At 36.8% G+C, this 25,873-nt stretch overlaps 1 protein-coding gene across 1 annotated transcript in view; it reads left to right on the top strand.

The window, feature by feature from the left end:
- Positions 1-25,873, top strand: part of STXBP4 (syntaxin binding protein 4) — a gene marked incomplete at its 3' end in the record, with an annotated part of 152,165 nt that overhangs the window by 69,384 nt on the left and 56,908 nt on the right. The window contains exons 12-14 of the mRNA XM_080713409.1: positions 5,004-5,120; positions 6,017-6,066; positions 8,419-8,552. Of these exons, the coding sequence (XP_080569535.1) occupies positions 5,004-5,120; positions 6,017-6,066; positions 8,419-8,552 (301 nt within the window). The remainder of the gene's footprint in view (positions 1-5,003; positions 5,121-6,016; positions 6,067-8,418; positions 8,553-25,873) is intronic.

The raw sequence follows: 25,873 nt of genomic DNA, 5'->3' as shown, positions 1-25,873 counted from the left end.
AAAACAGAAATATGTAATTATTTTACATAACTTTAACCTGATTGTTAAGATATTAGAAGTAGTTTTTTAGTAATTTCAATTTATTTTTAGAGGGAAAATTGTTTAATGTATGTGTGTATGTGGTATGCTGGGGATATACTCTGAGACCTGCGAAGCAAGTGCTCATGCTTTACCATAGAGCTATATCCCTGGACCTTTATTTTCAAATAATGTAATATTCACGAAGTTTACTTAAAACTATTCAATTTTTTAAAAGCTTAGGTTATTTAGGGGTTTTTTTTTTGGGGGGGGGGTTGTGGTATTGGGGATTAAACCCAGGGTCCTTCTACCTCCAGGCTACACTTCCAGACCTATTTTATATTTTATTTGGAAACAGGGTCTTAAGCCAGCAAGGCTGTCTTCGAACCTACACGATCCTCCTGTCTCAGCCTCCCAAGCACAGAGATTATAAGTGTGTGCCACCATGCCAGGCATGTCATTTACATTTTTATCCCAAGTTATCTATATCCCCTCTTTTTAGCATAATGAGGATCTCATAACATCTCTCTTAATAAGAGGACAACTAAGCAAGTAACCTGTTTCTAAAAACAAGTTTTTTTAAAGGAGAGATATGAGACATGGGCATCTCAACATTAAACATTTCCCTATCTCATAGTGGGAAAGGAGAGAGATTGCTTTAACTGTGCAAGGTTACTTAAAGAGACATTGACCAAGATGTAATGGAATTATGATTCAAATATTTATTTTAAGACAGATATGTTTATAGCAGTGCTTTCATTTTTCAGTGTAATTTCTCCTTATGTTATTTGTTCATTAGTTTATTTTTATTTATTTTTTATTCACCTCCAGCTTACTAATACCTTTGAAGATCTACAGTGCCTCTCTCCATTAAATCGCCTTCTCTTCCCCTCGGATGTAACCTCTCTTCTGAGTTTAGTGTTACCATGGTCTTAATCATTTTACTTCCTTTGCTTATATCCTCAGCGATATGTTGTTTAGTTTTGCCTATTTGACAACTTTACATACATAGCAATGTACTTTATGTCTCATTCTGACTTTCTCACTCAGTATCTTTGTGTTTTGAAATCATCTACTTCAAGTTTGTATCTAGGTCATTCTTTTTCAATCCTTTCTTGACTCCGTTGCATAGATATACCACAGTGTAATTATCCTTTCCATATTTGATGAACAATGCAGTTATTTCTGAATTTCTCTATTATGAATGATATTGCTAAACACATATTTTTGCATACACTCTTCTCCACCTGTGTGAGAGTTACCTGCTAGGAGAAGAATTGCTAGGTTGAATGATAATAGTATGTTCAACTTTACAAGGAAAATTTTGAATAGTGTATGAAAGTGTTTGAACCAATTTAAACTCCTACCAGTAATGAATGAGAATTACCATCCACCATTCAATCCTTTGTTTTCTTTCACTTTTATTTTTTCAATCTTATAGGCATAATAAGTGCTGTGTCATTATAGTTTAATTTAAACTTATATAGCTACTAATGACTTTGAGATAGTGATGTGCAGAGACCCATAGTGGACACCAGCTGGAGAGAACTGATAACGCCCCTTTAGATGGGTGGCTTGACCTCAGCCATGATGGGTTTACTCTTAACTGCTAACATCTGGGGCTTTGTCCCCCACCCCTGATAGCTAGTTGAGTGTGTATATATGTGTATGTAGGTATAGACATGTATACATATAGATGACTGTGTGTTCATTAGGCATTGTGTTTCTCTATGAAATGCCTCTTAGTGTCTTTTAGCCATTTTTTCCACTGGATTATCTATCTTTGTCATATAGACTTTTCTGTTTACTGGTTCTGTGCTAAGTTGTATGTTGTAAACGTTGCTTTCTCAGACAGAAGTTCTTAGTTTTCATGCAATCAATCAGACATATCATAACGTGTGTGTGTGTGTGTGTGTGTGTGTGTGTGTGTGTGTGTGCTTAGAAGTCCTTCTATCACCAAGGATATATGCTTTCATATTTGCTTCTAAGAGTTTTAAAGTTTTGATCTTTCTGTAACTGCTTTTATGGGACTATATGAAGTGGGGGAATATATTTCAGTCTATTTTGTGAGGGCTACTGGGGATGGAACTCAGGGACATTCTACCTCTGAGCTACACCCCCAGACCAATTTTTTATTCTTCATTTTGAAACAAGGTCTCACTACATTGCGGAAGGCCTCACTATGTAGCTGCGGCTCTCTCTGAACCCCCATCCTCCTGTTTCAGCCTCCCAAGTACTAGGATTATAAGCGTGTAAGTGTGTACTACTACAACCAGCTCTGTTGTTTTGTTTTGAGTTGGGCTCTTTCTGTGTTGCCCAAGATGTGCTCAAACTTGTGATTCTTCCATCTCAGGCTCCCAAGTAGCTGGGATTGCAGGCATATACCATGATGTCTGACTCCTAGGTAACAGGATGATAGGCATACACCACCATACCTGGCTTGCTTGGCCTGCCTTGCCTTCCTCTTCCCCTTACCTTTTCCTTTACCCTTCCCCTTTTCTTTACCCTTTTTTTCCCCTTTCTCCTCCCTTCCTCCTTCCCTTTCTTCCCTCCTTCTCTTTCTCTTTTCCTTTTTTCACCATTTATTGAAAAGCCCCCCCCCCTTTTTTTTGGTGGAGGTACTAGGGATGGAACCCAGGGGCCTTCTACCTCTGGGCTACACTCTCAGACCTATTTTATATTTTATTTGGAAACAGGGTCCCTTAAGCCAGCTGAGGCTGGCTTCGAACCTGCGCGATCCTCCTGTCTCAGCCTCCCAAGTACGGGGATTACAAGCATGCGCCACCACGCCCGGCTCAGTTTTTTAAAATTTTTAGCTGCATTCAAGCTTAGAATTAAGTTATTGTCTTATTATGAAAATGTCATGACTCATCTATCTGGTGATCTTCTTTTTCACTTACTGTTTGTTTTTTGATATTAATATAATTAAACAGCTTTCTTTGGCTGGTATTTACCTATGTGTTTTTGTTTTTCAAGCATTTACTTTCAACTTTTCAGTATCCTTACATTTTAAAGATCTATGGTGAACAACACATAGCTGGAGACTTTTCCCACTTATTGATTTTTGGTCTTTAATTGGAAGGACCTTTCCACTTACACTCTTTTACTTACCAAAGCATTTCGCTTCATCTCTATCCTCTAATTTTGTGCATTTTGTTTGCCCAATGTTTTCTAGTTGTTATTTTATTTATTGCTTTCTGCTTCTTTAACTACTGATTCAGATTTTTCCTCTGTCCCCTACCCTATACATATGTTTTTCCTGTGCTAGTTTGATGTTATATACTCTGTTTTGAATTTCTGATAGTTATCCTCTAGCTTCACAATTTTAGCATTCTATTTTAACCAAAGTTGTAAAGTTAATGTGTGGCTTCCCCTTCTAAATTTAAACATAAATCTAATCAATCCTCCTACTTCATTTTTATTTTGGTTAGTATTTTAGCTTTTTATTGACTCTTAACACTGCTACAATTTGTTTTGTTTCGTCAGAATTTGCTTAGATAGAGTCTATATTTGCCATTTTATATGTTTGACTTTCTTCCTAAAGTATATCTTTTAGAAATTTATTTAGTGAGAATCCATTGGTAAAAACACTCTGTTTTGTTTGCTTGAAAAAAGTCTTGATTCAGATCTTATTTCTGAAATATATTTTTGCTAGATTCTGAATGTTAAGGTAAATTTAATTTTTTTTATCGTTTTTATCTTTGGCTGTGGTGTCAGCTGTCAGTCTGTCATCTCTGCATTATGCTTTCTTCTATATGATCTTAAGATCTCTAGCTTCAGCTAGAGATAAAATAAAATCCTATGTATGGATTTTATTCCTTACATAGCTTCCTTACCAGCTCAGCATTACATAGGATTTTGTTTATTATTCGGGATTTTTACTTCAGTGAGTCATGTGTTGACTCATTTTAATTTATGCTGTTGGTGATTAATTGAGCTTTCTGACCTGAGAAACATTATCTTTTGCCATTTCTGGAATACTCTAGGCTATTTTCCTGAGTTCTTTTTCATTCTTTCTCATCACTGTTGTATAATTCAGATTGTATATATCCTAGATCTCTTGGCTATTTCCTCCTTCTCTCTTCCCCTCTATTCATATGTCAATCTTTGCCTTTCTATTCAAGTATCAAAGGTTTCTTTACTTCTGTCATCCAGTTTTCCTGTTCTCTCTTCAGCTGTACCTAATTTATGTTCTGTATCTGATCACTCTAAGATCTGCTATCTTTTTAGACCTGATCATTTAATTAGTTTCTTTTATCTGACTTTCATTCATGAATCTTATTTCCCCATATGTTTAGTGATATCTCTTTCTTGTGAGGGCATATTATTTAGTCCTATATGAGTGAGGGTTGTGAATTTTTGGAAAGAGACTTTTTGTCACCTGAGACAAAATCAAAACACTATTTACTTCTGTGAAGATTGTTTCTTCCTAGTTCACCCATTAAAGTTCCACTTGCTGTTTGTGCCTGATGAAATCCCAACTGTCTGGCCACCAGGGATTAGCATGTACCCTCAGAGAAAAGTATGCCGTAACACCCTCCTGCCCCAGCTGGTTCACTGGGCATTGCTGTTGCTTGCTTCTGTGGAATTCCTTTTCTTTCTTACCACCTCAGCTATAACAGAGGATTTTATCTTTTACATGTAGTGTGTACAGCTTTTTTATTTGTACTACATTGGCAGGTGTTTCATCATCTGGTAAGACAAATTGATTTAAAAAAAAGAGAGACAAACCCATAAACTAATTTAAGTATATTCTACCAAAAGAAGAATCAGTATACAGCTTATCTCACAAAACTTGCAATATCCCTGTGAAAACTAATTTCTAAATATGCAATTAGTTACATTTACCTCAAAATCAGAAGATGTGTATAAAGGGGGAAATAAATGAAGTAATATTGATTATTTCCTGAAAACTGAAAATAGAAAACAGTAATGAAAAAAATCAAAGAAACATGAAAGATACCCCTTTTGACATCTCTGTCCAGGAAAGCGTTCAGGATTTAAGAAAGAGAATTACAGTACTTGACTGCCAATTGCGAAAATCAGAAATGGCCCGAAAAACATTTGAAGCCTCCACTGCAAAGCTTCTTCATTTTGTAGAGGTAAGTTTTTCATAATAGTTGGCCCTGTGTCGCCATGGCATCCAACCAACCACAGGTGGAAAATATTCAGGAGCAGAAAAATTCCAGAAAATTTCAAAAAGCAGAATTTGACTTTGCCACACAGCAAGCACCACGTGGAATCTCTGCGAATGAAATGAGATGTTGGCTACAGCCTCCCGTGTTCACAGGGCCTCAGGATTTTTCCATCACTCTTGTTTGAGTATCGTTGACCTCGTGGCTCATCCCTAAGTAATGCAGGATAACTGCTCTTTACAAAGTATTTACATTGTATTAGGTATTATAAGATACAGGAAAATGTGTATAAGTTATGTGCATGTATGTTGTACCATCTTATATAAAGGGCGTGAGCATCTCTGAATTTTGGTACCCTAGTGGGTATTGAAACCAATCCCACTGAAACTAATTTCATTTTGAGAAATATATAGGCAACTGACATAGATAAATGTCACAGTGCTCAGTGCCTAGTGAAATATTCTCTAGTCTCAAAACAGCAATGCTGACTTACTTCCAGATATAGAATTGCTTGGGTAATGAAAAGACTGGCTGACATTGTATTGATTGTTATGAGAAATAATCGAGGCAAACTAACATTATTCCAAATATATAATATGTTCTAATGAATACATTCCTAAAAATCCTACTACGTAAGCATAATTTGATAAATATTTTTTGATAAATTGATAAACATCTCCATAAAGAGATGTTTTCATAGCCACTATATATCTGAGTAGAATGGTATGTTAATATAATTGATTTCTCTCATAACAGAAACATCTTTCTTCTCAATGAAGGGGGAGATTGTAAACATTAACTGGCAAAAAAGAGAGATTTTTAAAAACTATCAAACTTACATAGCTTTACCATCTTGTTTGTAGGCTATACAAGAAGTATTTTCTGATAACTCTGCTTCTTTATCAAACTTGAGGTAAGAACAGTTGGGTGCTTTCTGCAGACCATGTCCCCTCATTAAACCCTTTACCTAACAATGATGAGTAAAAAACTAAAAATCTCTTAAATGGTCTTAAGATGCTACATAATTCCTATTGGCTGCTATTCTTTAACACTGTGGAAATAAGTGCAAGAACAAATTGTTTTTGTGCTGTCTCTGAGAAAGAAATTCCTAGAGGTATTGAGCCAATCATTATAACCTTGTACTCTAAAATTGAGGTAGGAATCATCTATCTTGTCTTTGCCAAGAATGCTATAAAGATGAGATTAACTTGAAAATCTCTAAGCATGCTGTGTGTGAGTGAAAGTTACTGGTCACAGGTGCACTGTTAAAGATGAGTCTCGACCCAGCAGATGAGTTGTTATGTCAAACAGAATTTTGCAAAGCCTATTCATGGAATCATTTTCTTCCATTTTCAACCTTCAGTCAGTATAAATAAAAGAAATTTATCTGGAGAATATACCTTGATTTTCTTATTATTCATAATATGCTTCAGATTTCAAGTTTCTTAGTAGTAGCAGCTACAAATATATAAATAAGATTTATTTCTTTCAAGCTACAAGGTTATGGTCATTTTGATACATGATGAAAGACATAGACAAAAGAAAGATTTCTTTTTATGCATATTAAAAGTAGAGTTTTCCTCATCCTGTAATAACTTCCACTAGTTTTAAATATTTCTGCTTCTGGCAGTACCACTTTCAGAATCATAGGAAAACTCTACCTTAACTATAGAAACAGCAATTTAATGAAGAAAATAAACATATTATAGGTATCCACATAGCAATCTTTTGAATTTAGAATATCTAGAGCCTAGAGCTGTTTGCTTTTAAGCTATTTTTAATGTAATATTTTTTTCTTATAATGAAGAAATCTGACAATTGTATTGTGATCCATGCTGCTTAACATACAAGATTAATTAGGTGAATTCCAGTAAGGGTCTTAAATATTTAGAGTAAGGGTCTTATTTTCAGTAAGGTTCTTAAATATTTAGTAATTATATTTTCCCTATATGACTTATATATGTCTCCCACCACAACCCCTAACTTCCCATTTCAACCTCAACTAATCAAAAACAATTTATTAAAATCTAAGTTAAAAATAACTATTTAGAAGCCAGAACTACCCTGGCCTTAAATTGTTTCATGGAAAAAAGGCAATTTTTTTAAGTTTCTTTAAGCAATTATCCACCATGTTTTTTGAAAAGTAACACTAGTGAAATCTGGTTCATTCTTTTTTTTTCTTTTTTTTTTCTTTTTTTTTTTTTTTTTTTTGTGTGTGTGTGTGTGGTACTGGGGTTCCTGGAAGCCCTTCTACCTCCAGGCTACACTCCCAGACCTATTTTATTTTTGGAAACAGGGTCTCTTAAGCCAGCGCCGCTGGCTTCGAACCTACAGGATCCTCCTGTCTCCGCCTCCCAAGGGCAGGGATTACAAGCGTGCGCCACCACGCCCAGCATGGTTCATTCTGTAATGTACTGTGTCTTCTACTTGAATACTGGCCTTGGTCATTCAACATAGACTATGTGTTCGAATTTGAGAATTGATTCTTTCATTTCTTCTTGTAAGTTAATGCTACCATCCTTACGAAGATGGATTGTAAGTGATGATGGTTTTATTATTAGCATAAAGTCATTTTTTCTTTTCAAGTAAAAGTTTTAGTGTAATGGTTTTTTGAGGAAAACCTTCTATTTTTAAGTATACCAGAATGTGGTTATTTCAGATGACATTTGACTTTAAAAAATGGTGATATAAATACTCTAGAGTCTAAGCTATTTTACAGTTAGGGGCAACACATGGAAGAGTAATTTTAAAACTGAACATAAATATTAAATTTATATTTACTGTTACTTTAGGTAGTAGTGAAGTTTTTAATAAATTTGAACTTTTATAAAACCAAATAAAAGGTTATATCATGTTAACAGAACACAAGCACTGAAAAATTAAGTTCAAAGTAGGGCCTGGAACTCTAGCTCAGTGATAGAACATCTAACTTCCATGAATGAAGCCCTGAGTTAGAGTCCCAGCCTCATGAATAAATACATAAGCTCAGCAAATTTAGGAAGTAGGCCATCCTTCAATTGCTTCTTCCTTATATCTGAAATCAACATAATTTTAAAAATATGTCTTTATTGTATAATATAGGATTGAAAAGAGAAATATTGTTCTATGTGACTTAGCTATAATGTGAAATAACCATACGTTATTGTATGTTCCTAGAAATGAAATTACTTTTGTACAAATTTGTAATGACTACTAATTCAGATTAAGAAAAGACAGATGTTGTTCATTGGTTAATATGTTCCAGTTCATTTCATTGTCTTCACAGTGAAAGAAGAGCTATGTTAGCTTCTCAGACTTCCCTCACGCCACTCGGAAGGAATGGACGCAACATCCCAGCAAACTTGGCACAGGAATCTAAGGAGCTTGTTAAATCTGTTCGTGCCTTACTTGATACGGACTGTAAGTTTTCTTTACTTTTTAACTTCTTTTTTGATAATTCACTTAGTAAAGCAAAAAGAGAAAATTTCAAGTCTGATAGTTTAATTTCATTTAACTTACTGATTTGCTGTATAACAAATCACTGCACAACTCAGTGGCTCAAAACAACAATTTGGTATTATCTCTCAGGCTCTGTTGGCTAGCTGGGCTTTGCTGGGCTGTTGTTGCTGGAGGACTTTGGTGTGGTTACAGTCAGATATCTGCTCTGGTTGCAGTTAGCCTATGATTCCACCAGGCTGGCCATCCAAATGAGAGCTCATCGTGAGCTATCCACTGGAATACCTACCCTTATGTGTGGTCTCTCTGGCATGGCAGCCTTGAGGTAAATAAGCCTCCTACATGGTGGCTCATGGTTCAAGAACATGTATTTAAGCGAGCAAGACAAAGGCTACATATCACCCTTTATGGCCCAGTCTCAGAAGCCACATAACCTTACTTCTACCATATTCCTCACTATAGACTCAAGAGAAAGTGACCTGGGCTCCACCCATGAACGGGGAGGTAGCAAGGTCACATTATAGAGAACAGAAGAGCATGCATGCAGTTGGAAGAAGGCATTTTGTGCTCATCTTGGGAGGATGTAATTTGCCTTAGTGTACTATATGTGGAATGTTAGTTAATTTAATTGTGATGGCTCAGTGTCATCATTACAAGTGTTTATAGATATATGTCATGTTGATAAAGGATTATGCTAGATTTGGGGGTTTCGTCTGTTTTGTGTCTTCCCATAATGTCACTATCCACTGGTTGTCTTTCTGCTGGCCTCTTAACATTTCACTATCCCTCATCTTTGCCACTCTTAACCTTCTTATGCTGAGAACCAAACATATAAAGAAGATGGATAAGCAGATGTAAAATTCTGCAAATTAAATGTCAAAGTAATAAATTTTGAGTATGGTTCTGGGTAGCAAATGGCTTGGCTGGGTATAGAGTAACATTGAAAGATCTTTTGAATAACTTTTAAATACATAAATATGTTATAGAAGACTGGAAATCATGTCTCTAATAGTAGCTGCTCACTTTATGCAGTATGTATACAGGCTGCACCAACATGCCTGGCTGAAACTGCCTTTCAATGGGACTTGTGCTCAGAATCTTATCAACATTGGTCAGCTTTACCCTTTTACATGATCTGCCCTCACCACTTAAGAGACCTTTGAATGTTCATGTCTAATCTATAGTTGGTGAAGCTTCAACAATATTTTTTTTCCCTTGGAACTTGAATTGTTTTTCAAGTTGGAAATGAGCCACAGGGAATGGGAATGGTCAATGAAAATATGTAATTAAATGGACTCTTCTAGGGCTACAACCTAAGTGCATTTGCACAAAAGCCACATTCAGTGATACTCAGATCTGGAAGATAGGTAGAATGGTGAGAGGTATGTGAGCAGTGCACATTAAGTTTCCATGGATACATTTCAAGAGAAGATGCTTCTCCAAAAAGACTGCCTTCCCTCTTGGTATTAATGGCCTGTGCCAGTTCATTAGGCTGAACCAGAAGATTCAAAGGAGCCTGTACCTCATGCTGTGGTGAAATGCGGTCAATGTGGCTGGGGAAGAAAGTCTGTGGGTCTTGTAACGTTTTGCTCAGAAAAAGAAAAATGGAATGCTCTTGGACAGTTGAGCCTCTCTCTCCAGCTACTTCTGCCTTGAGGAGATGGTGGGCTCAGAGGAGTTCTGTCTTCCCTCCCAGGACGGTGCCAGTATTTCATGTTCTGGTTGGTAAGGGAGTAATTAGGCTTTTTATTTAAAAATAATAGTAAACAAAAAATAAAACCATGAAAAATCAAATGCAACCTCCTTTCTGGGTTTAAATACAAAATAAAACTAATATTTTTCTATAAAAAAAATTTTGTATAGCCTAATACATTCTTAAATCAAGTTATATGTCAAAACTCCATAGTAAATTATTATGTAAATAAATTCTGTGGTTTTTAGGAGGAATGAAAATATTCCTAACATAGTATATATGTTATATATATTTTACAGAGAATTTTATATTGTAAACTCTGATGTTGAGTTGGGAACAGTGAAGGGAAACACCTGTGTAGATATAGCCCAGTGGACATTGCCATCATTAATTTTAATTGCCTTGCTAACATTAACCTTTACATCTGTCAAACATGATTATTCAAAGAAAATATTTGAAATTCAGCAGAACTTCTTGAAAGAAAAGAGAAAAATTACATCTGTACTCTTTATCCATTGCAAGATTACACATACTTTGCTCCTTAAAACTAGCAAATAGTTTCTATGTTGTTATTTTATTTAATAATGTAATTGCTATGTTGGCATATTTTTCCAGTATTTTTATTATAACTTTTTAGGGTATATCTTTCTAAGTTGAATAATCCAGAGAAATTCAACTCATTTTTCTTCCTCTTTACGCAGCGGGTATTTCTATGTGTGCAATGAAAAACAGAGTATCGCTTATGTTGAGGTAGATAATTCAGTCCCAGCCCCCCACTTCATTTCCTTTGCCATGGCAATCTGGTTATTTCAAATGCTGCAGCTTGAAATTTTCACTTGAGTAATTGCCTCCATTTTCTTTCCTTTCTTTCTTTTTCATTGATTGTTTGATTGATTTGGTACTGGATATTGAACCCAGGGGTAGTTGACCTGCAAGCTACACACCTGCCCTTTTTTATCTTTCATTTTCAAACAGGATCTCATTAAACCGCTTGTGGTCCTGCTAAATTGCTGAGGCTGGCCTCAAACTTGCCATCTTCCTGTCTCAACCTTCCAAGTACTGGTGTTGCAGGTATGCACCTTCACACCTGGCTTCTACTTTCTTTTAGTATAATTATACTCTCAGATACTATACGATGGCTTTCTCCTTACCAACTGAAAGGATAAAATTTCTTAGATCTTATGAAACTTGGCTCTGAAGAATATGTAGAAGACAATTCTAAATCTTTTCAGGACTACAGACTCCACTGAAATCTGATAAAAGTCCTCTTTACAGAAATGTACAATTACATATATTTTTCATCAAAGCTCAGAGAATTGATGGACCCTACCTCAGAACCCCTCATATGGAATCAGAAGGCAAACAAGAATACCTGTGGGAAAGTATGTCAAACAACAAAATTCATGTAAACCAAGCCCTATGGAATTTCTGTTCCCTAGAAGTGCCTTAGAGAGCATCTCAAGTGTCCATCCAACTCACTGGATGGATTCCTTAGTCTCTGGGTCTATTTCCTTGTGTAGGAAGTAGACATCATAATCTCTAAGGGCAAGACTGGAGGATTAAGTGAAATGCATGTAAAGTGCCTGACACACCCTCAAATACAAGCAGTAGAAGATGTTCCATATTTGCATGTTACTGCTGCGAGGGCTACTGCTGGTGCCTCGTGGTTATTATTTAAAGCAATTAATTTAAATTTACTTTCTGTGGTAGATATTAAGTTACTGCCTACAGCTTCTTTCAGGTTGGTTATATTTGGAAATATGGTAAATGAGAGCTTTCCTTAATATGGACCATATAAGGTTATTATTGGTTATGAGATAGAATGTCATCCTCACAGGAAACTGTGGTCAACTGTCTGAATCAGCACCTAATCTTTCAGTTGTTTATTGCTAACTGGGAGGCACTTTGGTCTGTTCTGTTAGTGAAGCAATATGGAGACAGACATTTTCAATCTGTGTCACAACCCCTGGAGTTGCTTTTGTCAATCCCCATCAGTATTTACATGGTTGATCTCATTGTAATGCCGTATAGTAGTCTTCATGGGAAATAACTACTTTTTTAGAACTGTAATCTTTGTTTTCTTGACATATAGATTGACAGAATAATTCTGTAACAGAAACAAAAGGAGGCAAGTCTATTTTTAAATGAATTTTTAAAAATCTAGCCAGATATCTCATAGGAGATCTTTAATAAAAAGGAATCTTATTGAGTTCATGGTAAGGTGTCAATATAAAACAAGCATCTCACTACCTTCCTTCAAGGTTCTCATGGAAATGATAAATAGAACATAAAAGAGGGTAATTTTTTTCAAAAACCCCAGCAGTTATAGGTGAATCCTAAAACCTTCTTAGGGCAAGGCAGATGGAACCATGTAGAAGAAAAGCACAGAGGGCCAACCTGCCAACCTGTTATTACTCTCTCTGCTGAACAACTGTAGCAATTATGGAGAGAACTAACAAGGCCCCCCGGTAGAAAGGCACCCCTAATGTGTTCTCAATGGAGAGGTAATGAATAAAGCCAGAGATGGCTACAGGTAGACTTCTTTCTTCCTTCCTTCCTTTCTCTCTTTCTTTCTTTATCCTCAATCAGTGACATTTAGTTGACATCCTCAGGAATCACACAGGTTCTTTGTCACATAGAAAGCCAGCTGGGGCTTGATCTTGTAGGAAGCATAGACATGCTTTCAATCTAAGATGCACCAGGACACTTCACTATAAACAGGAGCTGGCACAGTGACCTCTACACCAAGTGCCCTGTGGCTCTGCACAGCCACTGCTAGTCTTAGCTCACTTTCAGCTCCCCAGATACTGTTGGGTCACCCTGATGTCCACAGCGTAAACACACGTGGGCCACCCCCACCCCAGCCTGAAGTTTGAGAGGGTAATTTCAACAACTCGATCAAATGTCAGGGCCACCAGGGAGTCCTCCCTCTCATCCTTTCAAAGGTCAAAAGCCAATTCTGCGTAGAGAGTTCCCTACAGTCGAGCTTTCATAAATCACGATATGTAAACATATGACATAGATCCGTACACGTCTCATTCAAGCTCTTGGAAATAAGTATGCACATATGTATACAAATATATGATTATGAAAAGGTCTACCATATTAAAGCAAGAGAATACAGCTGACAAGATTTAGAATGGACTTTAGGCTCAAGACTGTAGAGTGATGTCAAGCTAAAAACTTCCCATTCTGCCCCTAGGCTTATAATGACATTTAAAACTATATCTTTATATGTTCTTAAAGATTAAAAAAACAGGGAGTATCTCCATACACCAGAAACAGGATGAATTTATTATGATAACTGGGGTCTTTAGGCTTCAGAGATTCACAGAATGGAGATGAGCAGTTGGAGCTTCTTTCTACACCCACAAGATTCTAAATGATGCCTGAGCAAAGGAAGCAAGGGGCAGGAATCCTCCTGCAGAGAATATATCTTTCTTCTCTTAAATTAGTCATATATTAAGCATTTTAAAAACTCGCCAATTTAGGAGCCATCTGGGCCTGCCACTAATTAAAGTTGAAAGCAAACATTCTCATCCACTACAGGTGGGAATGTAACTTGGCACAACCACTTTGGAAATCAGTTTTGCAGTATATATCAAGAGCTTTTAAAACATTCATTAGAAAGGGTTTCTGAAGGTTAAAAAGCATGTTTATATGGTCATATAGTTTAACTGCCAAAAAGTGTGGTATTTTTGCAAAGAAAATAATGAAGGATGCATATATATATATATATATATATATATGTATTTTCATTTAGCATTTCTCATATCAAAAATTTGTTTCATAATTATGTTATGGTGGCACACACTTGTAATCCCCGTGCTTGGGAGGCAGAGACAGGAGGATCGCGCTGGTTTGGAGCCAGCCTCGCTGGCTTAAGAGGCCCTGTTTCAAAAAAAAAAAAAATAGGTCTGGGAGTGAAGCCCGGAGGTAGAAGGGCTTCCAGGAACCCCAGTACCACCAAAATATAAATAAATAAAATATAAATATAAATTTAAAATAGGTCTGGGGCTGTAGCCAAGTGGTAGAAGGGCTTCCAGGAACCCCAGTACCACCAAAAAAAAAAAAAAATTATGTAAATTTTACTCCACCAGTTGAAAACAATCACAACCTTTCCTCCTACCATGCATTGCCCATCTCATTGCATATATTTGGCTCTGTACGCCTCCTGAATCAATTCAGTGTTCCCATCAGAAAGTAGAGCCATTTTAATCCTTTAAAGTACAATATTAGCAGTAACCACCTTTTGTCTTTATGCTCTGAAGCTAACTTAAAGTTACTTAAGCCCAGAAGAAAAGGTCTTATGGGGAGAGAAGCAGGGCTCACCATTTTGAATGCCTTCATGAGCTATCATTTACATCCTTTCCTACTTTCACATCCAAAATCTAAACTTCATATGGCATCTTGTCATTCTACTTATCCTGGACCTGAAATTCTCATCATTATTTTCTCATTTCCCTCGAGAGCAGATTTTTATTAACTAGCATGAATTTATTAAAGGGAAAACTTTGTTTCTTTAATGAAAATCAGCTGCAATCTCTAGAATGAGCATTATGGCATTTGTCCCTCCCCCAAATTAATTGTTCTATTTATATATCTTTTTCTCCCAGAATTGGAAAAATTGTTCTAAGCATTAGGGAGTAACTAATTATATGATTCTATGTCATTTAAGAGACAACTTTACCTGTTTTTTTTATAAGACATTAAACTTGTTCTCTGGTGACTTACTTCTGCAAAGCTAGATATTTAGCACTATAAATATTTGTGTACTCTATACAAAGAAATGGTAAACTTATGAATTCTCTTGTATTGTTGCAATTTGAAAGTAGGTCACCCCTGTAAGCTTCCATTAAGAAAATATATCAAATCTAATCTCAGGCAATTAAATTCTATTTTAAATAGCAAATCATTATTAGCTTTAAGAAAAATAACTAATTTCTTCCCCCAGTACAATATTGTTTCCAGATTTAAAAAAAAAAGTGAAGAGAAAAATGTATCATGTAAGGAAAGGTAAGCCTACTTCATTCCCTCAGAAACTAGTAAGTCTCCCCAGTGGGCCAGCCCCTGAGCGAGGCACTGGGGTAACAGTGTGAACAGGTCCTTGCTGTCGCAGAGATGGACAAACTAGCACTATTTTAATTCCAGATAGCAATGCAAGTTATGCCTGTAATAAAACTATATAAGCCATAATAAAATGATGGTTTAGGAAAGGAGCAAGTGGAGATGTTGCTTAAGATTGGTGGACAAAGAAGTCCTCTTTGAAAAGGTGGCATTGGAACCTTTGATTCGGCCAGGAGAAAAATCCATGAGCAGAACTTTCTTTTCAAGCACAGCAGAAAATCCACAAGGAAGGAGCCACCGTGACATATTTGGAGAACAGGGAGGAAAAGATCTGTGTGTCTGATACCTATGAGCAAACAGGAGAGGACAGCGAGAGAAGATGCAGGAAGAAGCCAGATCACACAGGGCTCGAAACACCACACTGAGGAGCCACGCTTTACGTCAACAAAGAAAGCCAGGATGGCTTTAAGGAGGAGGCGTAACAGGATAGATTTTTCAGACAATTGTTTGACACTGGACTGGAAGGATAGCAGGAATGAAGAAAGCGGGAGGGCCAGCTGGCTTCTGCAGTGATCCAGGTGGAAGAGAGAGGTTATTGGGGACAGGTTTGGAGTAGCAAAAACCAAATATTTATTTAAAATAGAGAAATTAGGTAGTGTGTATAGCTTTTTGGGACATCTGAAATTCAGTATTAATGTTTTAACTTAATATTTGTACATTTATTGCCTCGGTGAGTACCTGAAAGTCCAGTAGCACAAAGCAATTATCTGTCACCTTGACTCTTAGACTGCTCTGTGTTTCTCTCTTGCTCCTTCTGTGCATTAATCAGCTACCAAGCATTTTGTTTTTCATTAAATAAATTCCTGAGAAGCTCAAGTACTGAAATTATCCCGTACTACCAGATCTATAGCAACAAATTGCTATTTCCTATCATATATAAGAATCAAACAGTATTTAGTTTTTTGTTTTGTTTTGTTTTTGCAGTACTGAGGATGGAACCCAGGGGCATTCTACCTCCGAGCTACACCCCCCAGCCCTATTTTTTATTCTGTATTTTGAAATAGGGTCTCACTGAGTTGTTGCAAAGGGCCTCACTAAGTAGTTGAGGCTGTCCGCGAACCCAGATCCTCCTGTCTCAGCCTCCCAAATGCTTGGGATTATAAGCATGCCCTGCTAGTATTTAGTTTTTAAAATTAGGAAAACATTGTTTTTCCTGTGTTTAATATATGCAAACAAATATCTAGTGTGAGTCGATTCCAGAGTTACCACATATTTTGTTTTTTTATAGATCATTTTCAGGAAAGCATATCAAATGTGTAATTTATTCATTTATACTTCTAGTAGCCTTATGGAATGAAGGCATGGCCCATCATGGCAGGAATATAGTAGTTAAAGGGATTGCAGGATGTACAATAGCAAGGATTTAATCAAGTAAAAATCTGTATACCTAACTACAAACATGATGAACAGACTTTTACAGAAAATGGTTTCAAACACAAAGGAGAAAAAAATATGCAAAGATTGCCTCTAAAATGACAGAAGAAGGCATCCATGCTACAGAAGAGAGAATTATCACTCTCCCGAAAGATGAAGCTCCAGTTCCTTCCTCAGTTAATACAACTATTGGGATCAGATGCCTAAAGTATAATTCATGTTTCAGTCCTCTAACTGGACAAGCAAAATGCTAATGTTACCAGAAAGAAAGATTTTTTCCCTTGAGGCCTGAAAATGTCCTCATCCAGACTTCCTGTACTCTTTGCATTAATGGACTAGGTGTTCTCCAGAGTTCACATGAGGACAGTGTATTAACAACTAACCTCAGAAAAGGCAGAATTATTAAAATGTGGGCAATATCAGCTTCCATAATTATTTAATATGATAAAATAGTTCAATTTAGGTCCAGAAGTTCAGTTCCTGCCTTCAACAACAGAATATTAATAGTACTAATACAGATAATATCTTTAAAAATAATATCATAGATATAAAAGTTTTAAATTTTTATCAGTGTTAGCTTTAAAGTGCTCTTTTACATTAATATGTCCTCCCAACAACCCTGTGGGATATATATTATTTTTAATTTAAAACATGGAAAAAGTAAGGCTCAGAGAACTTAAAATGATTTACCTAAGTCACAAGCTTGGAAAAGACAATGCTAAAACCCTAACTCAGGTCTAATTCTAAATCCAGGGTTTCTAATAAATTATTTGAATCTCACTGGAGCATACTAAGACATGTCACAATTGAATTCCTGTTTGTTTTTTTTTTTTCTTTTGAAGTATATAAAATCGTTTGCTGTCTTAGAACTAATGGCATCTAGGTTGGAAAATATGATGACCTCTGCGAATATTAGCTTCCCATTGCTAAAGAAGGAACACAGTCTTCATAAGATTGTTTCAGCAATTAAGTATGAAAATGCTTTGCAAAATGTCAAGCACTCTATTCCTATATGATTATGTTTTAGAGTTTTTCTAAAAATATTAGAATCACTGAACACATAATCTAATTTTAATGACTTGCACTCAATATAAATAATAGATTGAGCTGGGCGTGCTGGCGCACGCTTGTAATCACAGCATTCAGAAGGCTGAGACAGGAAGGGTCACGGTTCGCAGACAGCTTCAGCTACTACTTAGTGAGCTCCTTTGCAACTCAGTGAGACCTTGTTTCAAAATAAAGAATAAAAAAAGGGCTGGAGGTGTGACTCAGAGGTAGGATGCCCCTGGGTTCCATCCCCAGTACTGCAATAAAAGAAAAAAAGAAAATAGATTGCACTGGCTCAAGGAGCTTCAGTAGTTTTCAACCAGATATAAAATATCTAAGTATTGATTAAATTGGCATTCCCAGGAGGTAAAATTAGGCTGTAAGAAATAATAGCTTTCTTTTGAGACCATTTACCTAATATGTAAGAGGGAATACAAAATGTGCCTAGGGAAATATCTTAAATCTAAGAATATAGGGTCAAAAACTGAATTTTTAGTAATGTTTGTTGAAAATTTGTTACTTTATGAATTTATCTAACCACTGTTATTAATTAGATTAAAAGGTATCCATTTGCGGGGCTACACAATGCTATTGATGTTCTTCATTTCTTTTATAATAATCTCCAAATGCTAATAAAAGATAAAGTCAAAAGACTACTAAGGAGAACATTGAGAATGAGAAGACCTGCTTCTTGGACAAGATCTGTTAACAGTCTTAAGTAAATTACTCAACCTCACTTTTCTTCCATTTATAAAATGGAAGGAATAATATATTTGTCTCTAAGTATTTTAGGATAAAATGTGTCACATTTGTGAAATTGCCATTCCATTTTACATGCAAATTAGTTATTTGCACCCTAATTGATGTCTTTTGATGTCTTTATCGAAAAGATATGTTCATTTGTACTTATAAAGATGCAGAATAGTATAGTGAAAAGACCACATGCTACAAAATTTAAATTCCAGCTCTATTATATAATGGATTTGTGCTTTTGACATTTTTATTTTCTTTGTGGTACTAGAGACTGAACCCAGGAGCATTCTACCTTCAAGCGTCATCCCCAGCCTTATTTTTTATCTTTTATTTTGAAACATGGTCTCACTAAATTGCAGAGGGCCTCATTAAGTAGCTGAGGCTGGCCATGAACTTGAGATCCTCCTGTCTCAGCCTCCCAAGTACTGGGATTACAAGCGTGCACCACCACGCCCGGCTACTTTCGGCATTTTATAAATTCCCCAAGTCTCATTTTCCTTATCTATGAAAAAGGAGATGCCACCAACCCATAAGCTTATTGTGAGAATTAAAAATAATATATCTGAAGTGGCTAACTGATTAAAACAGCTGGCATGTGGTAGGTACTAAATATATTAACAGCAGCAACATCATCATAGCCATTGTTCATTGTCATTGTGTAAAAGAATAATCTTGTCTTTATGACTTTAAGCCATCTCTTCCTCTCTCTACTTTATTTTTTCTTTCTTTGAGAGCTAGAAACTATGGAAGGTTTCTACTAATTATTTTTGTATGGTCTATCATTATGAAACTACTCCTGTGAGAACATGTGAGAGTCCATGCACTAGAGCCCCTAAAACAATTGCAAAATAACATTTTATTCTTTCAAGTAGTATTAAAATTTGGTTAGGAAACCCACCTTCAACTTGGTTTTATTTCATGCTATACAGGCTAAATTAAAACATATCAAAGTCAATCACTAAGCCAAGCATGGGAAGGAGGAAGGAGAGGGAATGGGGTGGTAATTTGGGTAAGGGCTAATTGGGTGATGTGTGCATGTGTGTCTCCGCCATCTTTTATCCATCAAGATGTATAACTACAATGCACCAATAAAAAATTTAAAATTTTTTTAAAAATCAAAGTTTGTATCTATGATGTGGTACCCACAAAAGTCCTCCAAAAATAGTTCATACAGTCTTGTGTATGGAAAGGAATACCCTGCTGAATTTTTGCAGAACTTAAATACACTAAATTACCCATGGATGGAGTCCAGGTAGCCACAGTTCTATGCAAGCCTATTAACTAGACTTCACAGGCATTTCATTTATGTGAGACAGGAGCAAGCCATATAGATATCTGGAAAAAGAGTATTCTAGACAAAGGGAGATGCAAGTGGAAAGACCCTGAGGCAGGAGCACATTTGAGAAAAGACCAGAAAACAGTATGATTATAAGGTCTTTTTTATTCAGTCCTCAGCCCAATTGTTTCCTTGTAGAAAGACCTTTCCCTTTCAAACCACCTGGCTAAAGCTGGCCTTCACTCCCCTTCCAAATACTTTACTTCACTCTTTTATTGTATTCTCTGCATAGCACTGGACATTCTTTTTTTCATTTGGTAACTTGTTTATTGTCTTTTTCCCAAGAACAGAGTTGTTTGTTAGTTTGTTTGTTTTGGTGGTACTAGGGTTCCTGGAAACCCTTCTACATCCGGGCTATACTCCCAGACCTATTTTTTATATTTTTATTTGGAAACAGGGTCTCTTAAGCCAGTGAGGCTGGCTTCACCCTGCGCGATCCTCGTGTCTCCACCTCCCAAGCGCAGGGATCCAAGAACAGAGATCTTGAATATCTTGTTCAACACAGTTAATACCTGCAGTAGTACCTGGTGCATAGTAGGTCTCCATGAGATACTCCTATTTTTGTAATTGGGATTAATATCTACTTAATAAATGTGTGTAACATTTGGCATATAAGTATTAAAAGTATTTTAATCTTATTTACTTAGGAATGAACTTAAAACAATGGGGCACTATTATCCACCAAAACACCCTATCTTAACAATTGCTAATCTAGGACATTAGTAAATGAATGGGGAAGTAGACTTCTTTGTACACTGCTGATAGATGTTTACTCCATTCCGCTTTCTTTTGAAGCACAACCTTGCTGTATCTCAAGAAATCTGTCATTTTTTTTACTCCGCCACTGTATTCCCAATGTCTGTACAGCATTGTTCATCCATATGTATAAATATACAGAAATATCCATTTACACATATAAACAAATAGTCGAATCTTTCCACAAATATTTGTTGAGCACCTGTGTATCAGACACTAAGAAGAAAAGTCAGCTTGCCTACTGTTGAGGATGAAGTAGGTAAAACCTTGAGAAAGAACAAAATCATTTCTTCCCTCTTGTATGTATAGACCCTAAGTGGACATCTGCCAGGACCTTCTGACTAATATATTTCCATGGGATTCAAGCGATTTTTCAGAGTAACAGACCAGATGGAGAGTAAGACCCAAGTCAGGGTTTCCCGAATAAAAGTTATGGATATGAGTGAAGATGGGGCACAAAGCAACCATTAGAGATGGAAAAAGAAACCAAAGTCTAATGATGCTAGTGAACCTCCACCAACCCAAGCACGAAAAGGATATGAACGGTGCTCTCTCAAAATAAACTGTTAGCCAGTGCAGGCCAAGCCATGTGATCCGGAAGCACTTCAGCTCTCTTAACATCTGCTGGACTTGTCAGTCTTCCAAAAGAAGCTAATGAAGATGTGATTGTTTAATTTTGTATGTGTCCGGATATATATCACAGACTCCATAGAAGCAGGGTTTTTTGTTTTACCCTTAGATAAAAAAAAAAGGTTTATTCTCATATTTAGAGAATGGAATGGGATGCAGCTACCAAGTAAGCAATCCTAAAAGGTGAATGCTACAATACATAATTATAATCTCAATAAATAAAAGTAGAAGCATACACATAACTTAAGGGGAGCAACACAGAGATCTTAGCTTAATCTAAGATTAAACAAGTGCACAAAAGATAGGCAAAGAAACAACCTGAGACTAACAAGAACTCTTAAGAATAGTGTCGAGAAAGTTAAAGCCAGGATTAAACTGTTTTTAAAAAAAGGTGAGAAGAGATATATTTGATGGAATAACTTTTTTTTAAAAAAAGTAGAATTCATTTGTTAAAGAAACATAAAGTAGAAAAGTCCAAGTAATGTGTGGGACAGGCCCTTTCTGTGGTTTCCATGGTCCCAGCTTCTTGTGTTCACGCCCTTGAATTTCCCCTCCCAACCAGGAGCATGTTCAGGGCTTGTGACTTTCTTATAACAAATGGAAGACAGCAAAGGTAACAGGAGATACATGATCACACTGTGTAAGATTTCAGTGCCTATTTTGATGGTTTCTCCCACTTTTTGCCGACTTCAAATATATATATATATATGTAAATTCCTGTGTTGGGAGATGCCTATGGCAAGGAGCTGGGGGCAGTTTCTGGCTGAAACCTCAATCCTTCCCCTGTACAGCTGCAGCTAAGAACACAGCCATGCCCCACATGTGGTTTGAAGCCTTGGCAGATCCTAAACAGGTGACCCAGCTAAGCCTTACCCAGATTCCTGACCCACAGACACCGTGAGGCTGTGTGTGTGTGTGTGTGTGTGTGTGTGTGTGTGTGTGTGTGTTGTTTTAAGCTGCGACTTGTGTGGCGGCTTGTCATACCACAATGAACAGTTAGTAGGATAAACTACTTCTATTTGCTTCTGTCTTCCCAGTAGGAAAATGACCTTCATAAGGATAGAGTTTCTCTGGGAAGAAAAAATAAATTCTCTTCTATTGGATTAAGGGATACAAACATCACTCTTACATCTTTGCATCAGTCTCCATGCTCCTCATGAGTTTTAAACATCCTCTCTACCCCTTTGACTTTTCTGTCTAATCAAAGGACAAGCGAAAGAACTGAAAGAACTCCTTTGCCGATTTAATTAAGACATCAGCCTCCAGAAGTGGACAGCTGCTGTGATATTAGAAATTCTGTCAAGGATCTTCACGAGAGAAACAGTACTACCTCCTGCCAGGTGATGTTCTCGTTCAGCCCCATCTTCCCACGGTGGCATGGCACTTGGCACGGGCATGGTGCTCTGGAGTTGAAGAGAGATTCCTTATAAAGCTATCTCACCCATAAATCCAATATGAACGAAGGAAAGTCTCCCTTCCCTACTGGGATACTTTTCCTTCTGAGAATTTTGGGAATGAAAAGGTAGGTGTGATCCTCATTTGTATACAAGGAAGCAAATGAGTGAACCATGAGACTACAGATATGAGTGAAATTGCTTTTGATAAATAATAGCAAATTTTAAAAACATACGATGAGTTCTGGTGATTTCACAATCCTCTTTATTTCTTCTCGGCCTACAGAGTTGTGTTTAGCTTCATATGTGACACTTTCAGAGTTAGTGAATGCCAACGGTTTGTCTGGTTCCAAATGACACTGGCAAAATAGACTCATTTGTTCTGTCTCTGCTCTGTATCTTCACATCACATTAAAGTGCAAACCTTTTATAACCTGACAATAATTGAAATGCCTTTATCTTTTATTCATTTTAGTTTCCACTTTTCTTCTTTGTAGATCCCCTAGTGGAAACAAAATTTTAGCATTAATTCATTCCTATTTGATACCAGTGTCACATGCCTGATACACTGCATCTCATTACCAGCACTTTGTGAATTCCTTATAAATATTTCTTTAGTTCATTCCAGATTACCTTGTTGACTTTACTGATGACAAAAAAAATGCCCAAAATTGGCTTTATTCTCATATAGTAGATACTTGGCAAAAATAGATGTCCTTTGCTTTTACTGTCTGCTTCAGAATCAGTGTATTGTTTTAACCTAAATTAACAGAAATTAAAGCATTTCCACTCATCATATCATTATTTATGAATTAAGCAATTACACGTTTATCAATTTGAACTCTTCATTTTTAAAAGAGCAAATTGACTCTGGTTTCTCTTCAGATCGTATAAAACTTTCGCCTTTTACTAAAAAGCAAATTGACCTGGCATATTGCTGAAGAATATTGTTAAATTTTTAATTTAACAACTTTGAAGACACTTAAAGTTGTCACTTTTCCATAACAGTTGAGAAACGAAGTATTCGGCTTAGTTATATGTTCTGATTACATGATCTCAGCATATATGGCATAATATACATTACACATTCTAACCATGTGAATATTCATTAATATTTATAACTATTAATACTTGCCGATTTGTCGCTACATACAAAGTGCTACGATTGTCATTGTAGCAAATCCAAGATGAATGAGAGATACACATTGCCCTCAGAGAGCTACCCACTTACAAGGAAGATGGAAACTTGTGTGTAAATGATTCACACTGAGCATGGTAAGGCCTCAGAAGAGTTATTAAAGTGACCATGAAGTTTAGAAGAAAAGTACTTTGGTTTGCCTTGGCCGCTGTAACAGATTACCTCAAACTTAGTGTCTTAAAACAATGGAAATGTATCACTGTGAGAGTTCTAGAAGTCAGAAGTCTAAAATACATTCACTGGGCTAACATCAAAGTATCATCAAAGCTGTGTGCCCTTCTGGAGGCACAAGGAAAAGACTGTTGTCTTCTCCCATTTCTTGGGTCATGTCCTTTTCTTGAAAGCCAGTTATGCCAGTCAGACCTTCCTCACACCACTTCATTCTACCACTGACTCTTCTACACCCAGAGGCTGCTTTTAAGTATCCTTGTGATTACTCTGGGCCAACACGGATGATCTATTTTAAGATTAGCTGACTACCTTCCTCAACTCCATCAGCAATCTTACTTCTCCATGGCTGCAACATCACATAGTCATGGATTCCCTGGATTAGGATATGGACATCTTTGGGGGATGTTCTGCCTACCACAGAGAGAAGAAAGGCGCATGGAGAAGTCATGCGCCTTAAAAGATGGATAGATGCCAGGAGTGGTGGCACATGCCTGTAATCCCAGTACTTGGGAGGCTGAGACAAGAAGATCATAGACTTGAAGACAGACTCCACAATGTAGTGAAAGTCTCAGCAACCTAATGAGACCCTCTTTGAAAACAAAGAATTAAAAGGGCTGGGGTTATAGCTTGAAGGTAGAATATTCCTGGGTTCAATCCCCAGTATCACTTCCTATTATACTTAGAGTAAAATCCAAACTCCATAGCATGGCCTGACATGAGCCTTCATATGTTACCCCAACTAACTGTCTGATATCTTTGTCTAGCACTCTCCCCCTGCTTACTGTAGACCAGCCAATCAATCTTCTTGTAGTCCTTCAAATATGCCAAACTGATTTCTAGTACAGGACTGTTGCATTGGCTATTTCACCTGCCTGGAATGGTATTGCTTTAGTCCTTCCTGTGACCCACTCTTTCTCTAAGGTCCTACCTTTTGAGAGAGGTTTTTCCTGATTAAATCCATCATTGCTACCAATAATAATCCATCCCCTGCTCTCATTTGAATTTTTTTTTTTTTGTACTAGGAATTGAACCTCTGAGCTACATCCCCAACCCTATTTTATTCTGTATTTTGAAACAGGGTCTCACTAAGCTGCAGGGTGCTTCACGCATTGTTGAGGCTGATGAAGAACCCATGATCCTCCTGTTTCAGCCTCTCAAGTACTGGGATTACAAACTTGTGCTACCACACCGGGCTTTGGGCTTTCATTTGCATTTCTAATAGGCTGTATCTGCCACCTGGTATTGTTTCTTCCCCCACTAGAATGTAAGGCTCCAGGAATACAAAGTCATCACTTTTCTTATTCACCATGATAACCTGGAAAATATACTGCAGCAGTCATTCACCAAAGTGTGTGTGTGTGTGTGTGTGTGTGTGTGTGTGTGTGTGTGTTTGGTATTGGGGATTGAACCCAGAAGCATTCTACTCCCCAAGCTAAACTACAAACCCTTTTTATTTTTTATTTTTGAAATGGAGTCTTGCTCGATTGCTCTGAGTTTCACTACTTGCTGAGGCTGCTCTTGAACCTGCAATCCTCCTGTCTCAGCCTCCCACATATTGAGATTACAGGCATGTGCCACCACACCCAGCTAGTAAAAAATATACTGAATAACAATCACTAACATCACAGAAGTTGCTTCAATAGGACTAAAATAACAACTGAAAAGGAAACAGGAAAGAGAAGCAAAAGTAACACTGGATCTTTGAGCCTGAATTACTAGGGATTGGTAGAACTGTCAAAAATCAAGGAACTCAGCAGGAAAGACAGATCTTGGAGAGAAGGACCATGATTTCCAAATTAGACATAC

This window comes from Muscardinus avellanarius, assembly GCF_963383645.1.
Source record: "Muscardinus avellanarius genome assembly, chromosome: 16".
NCBI classification, from domain to species: Eukaryota; Metazoa; Chordata; class Mammalia; order Rodentia; family Gliridae; genus Muscardinus; species Muscardinus avellanarius.
The sequence above is the reverse complement of the archived record's forward strand: the minus strand, read 5'-3'. Positions and strand labels throughout refer to the sequence as shown.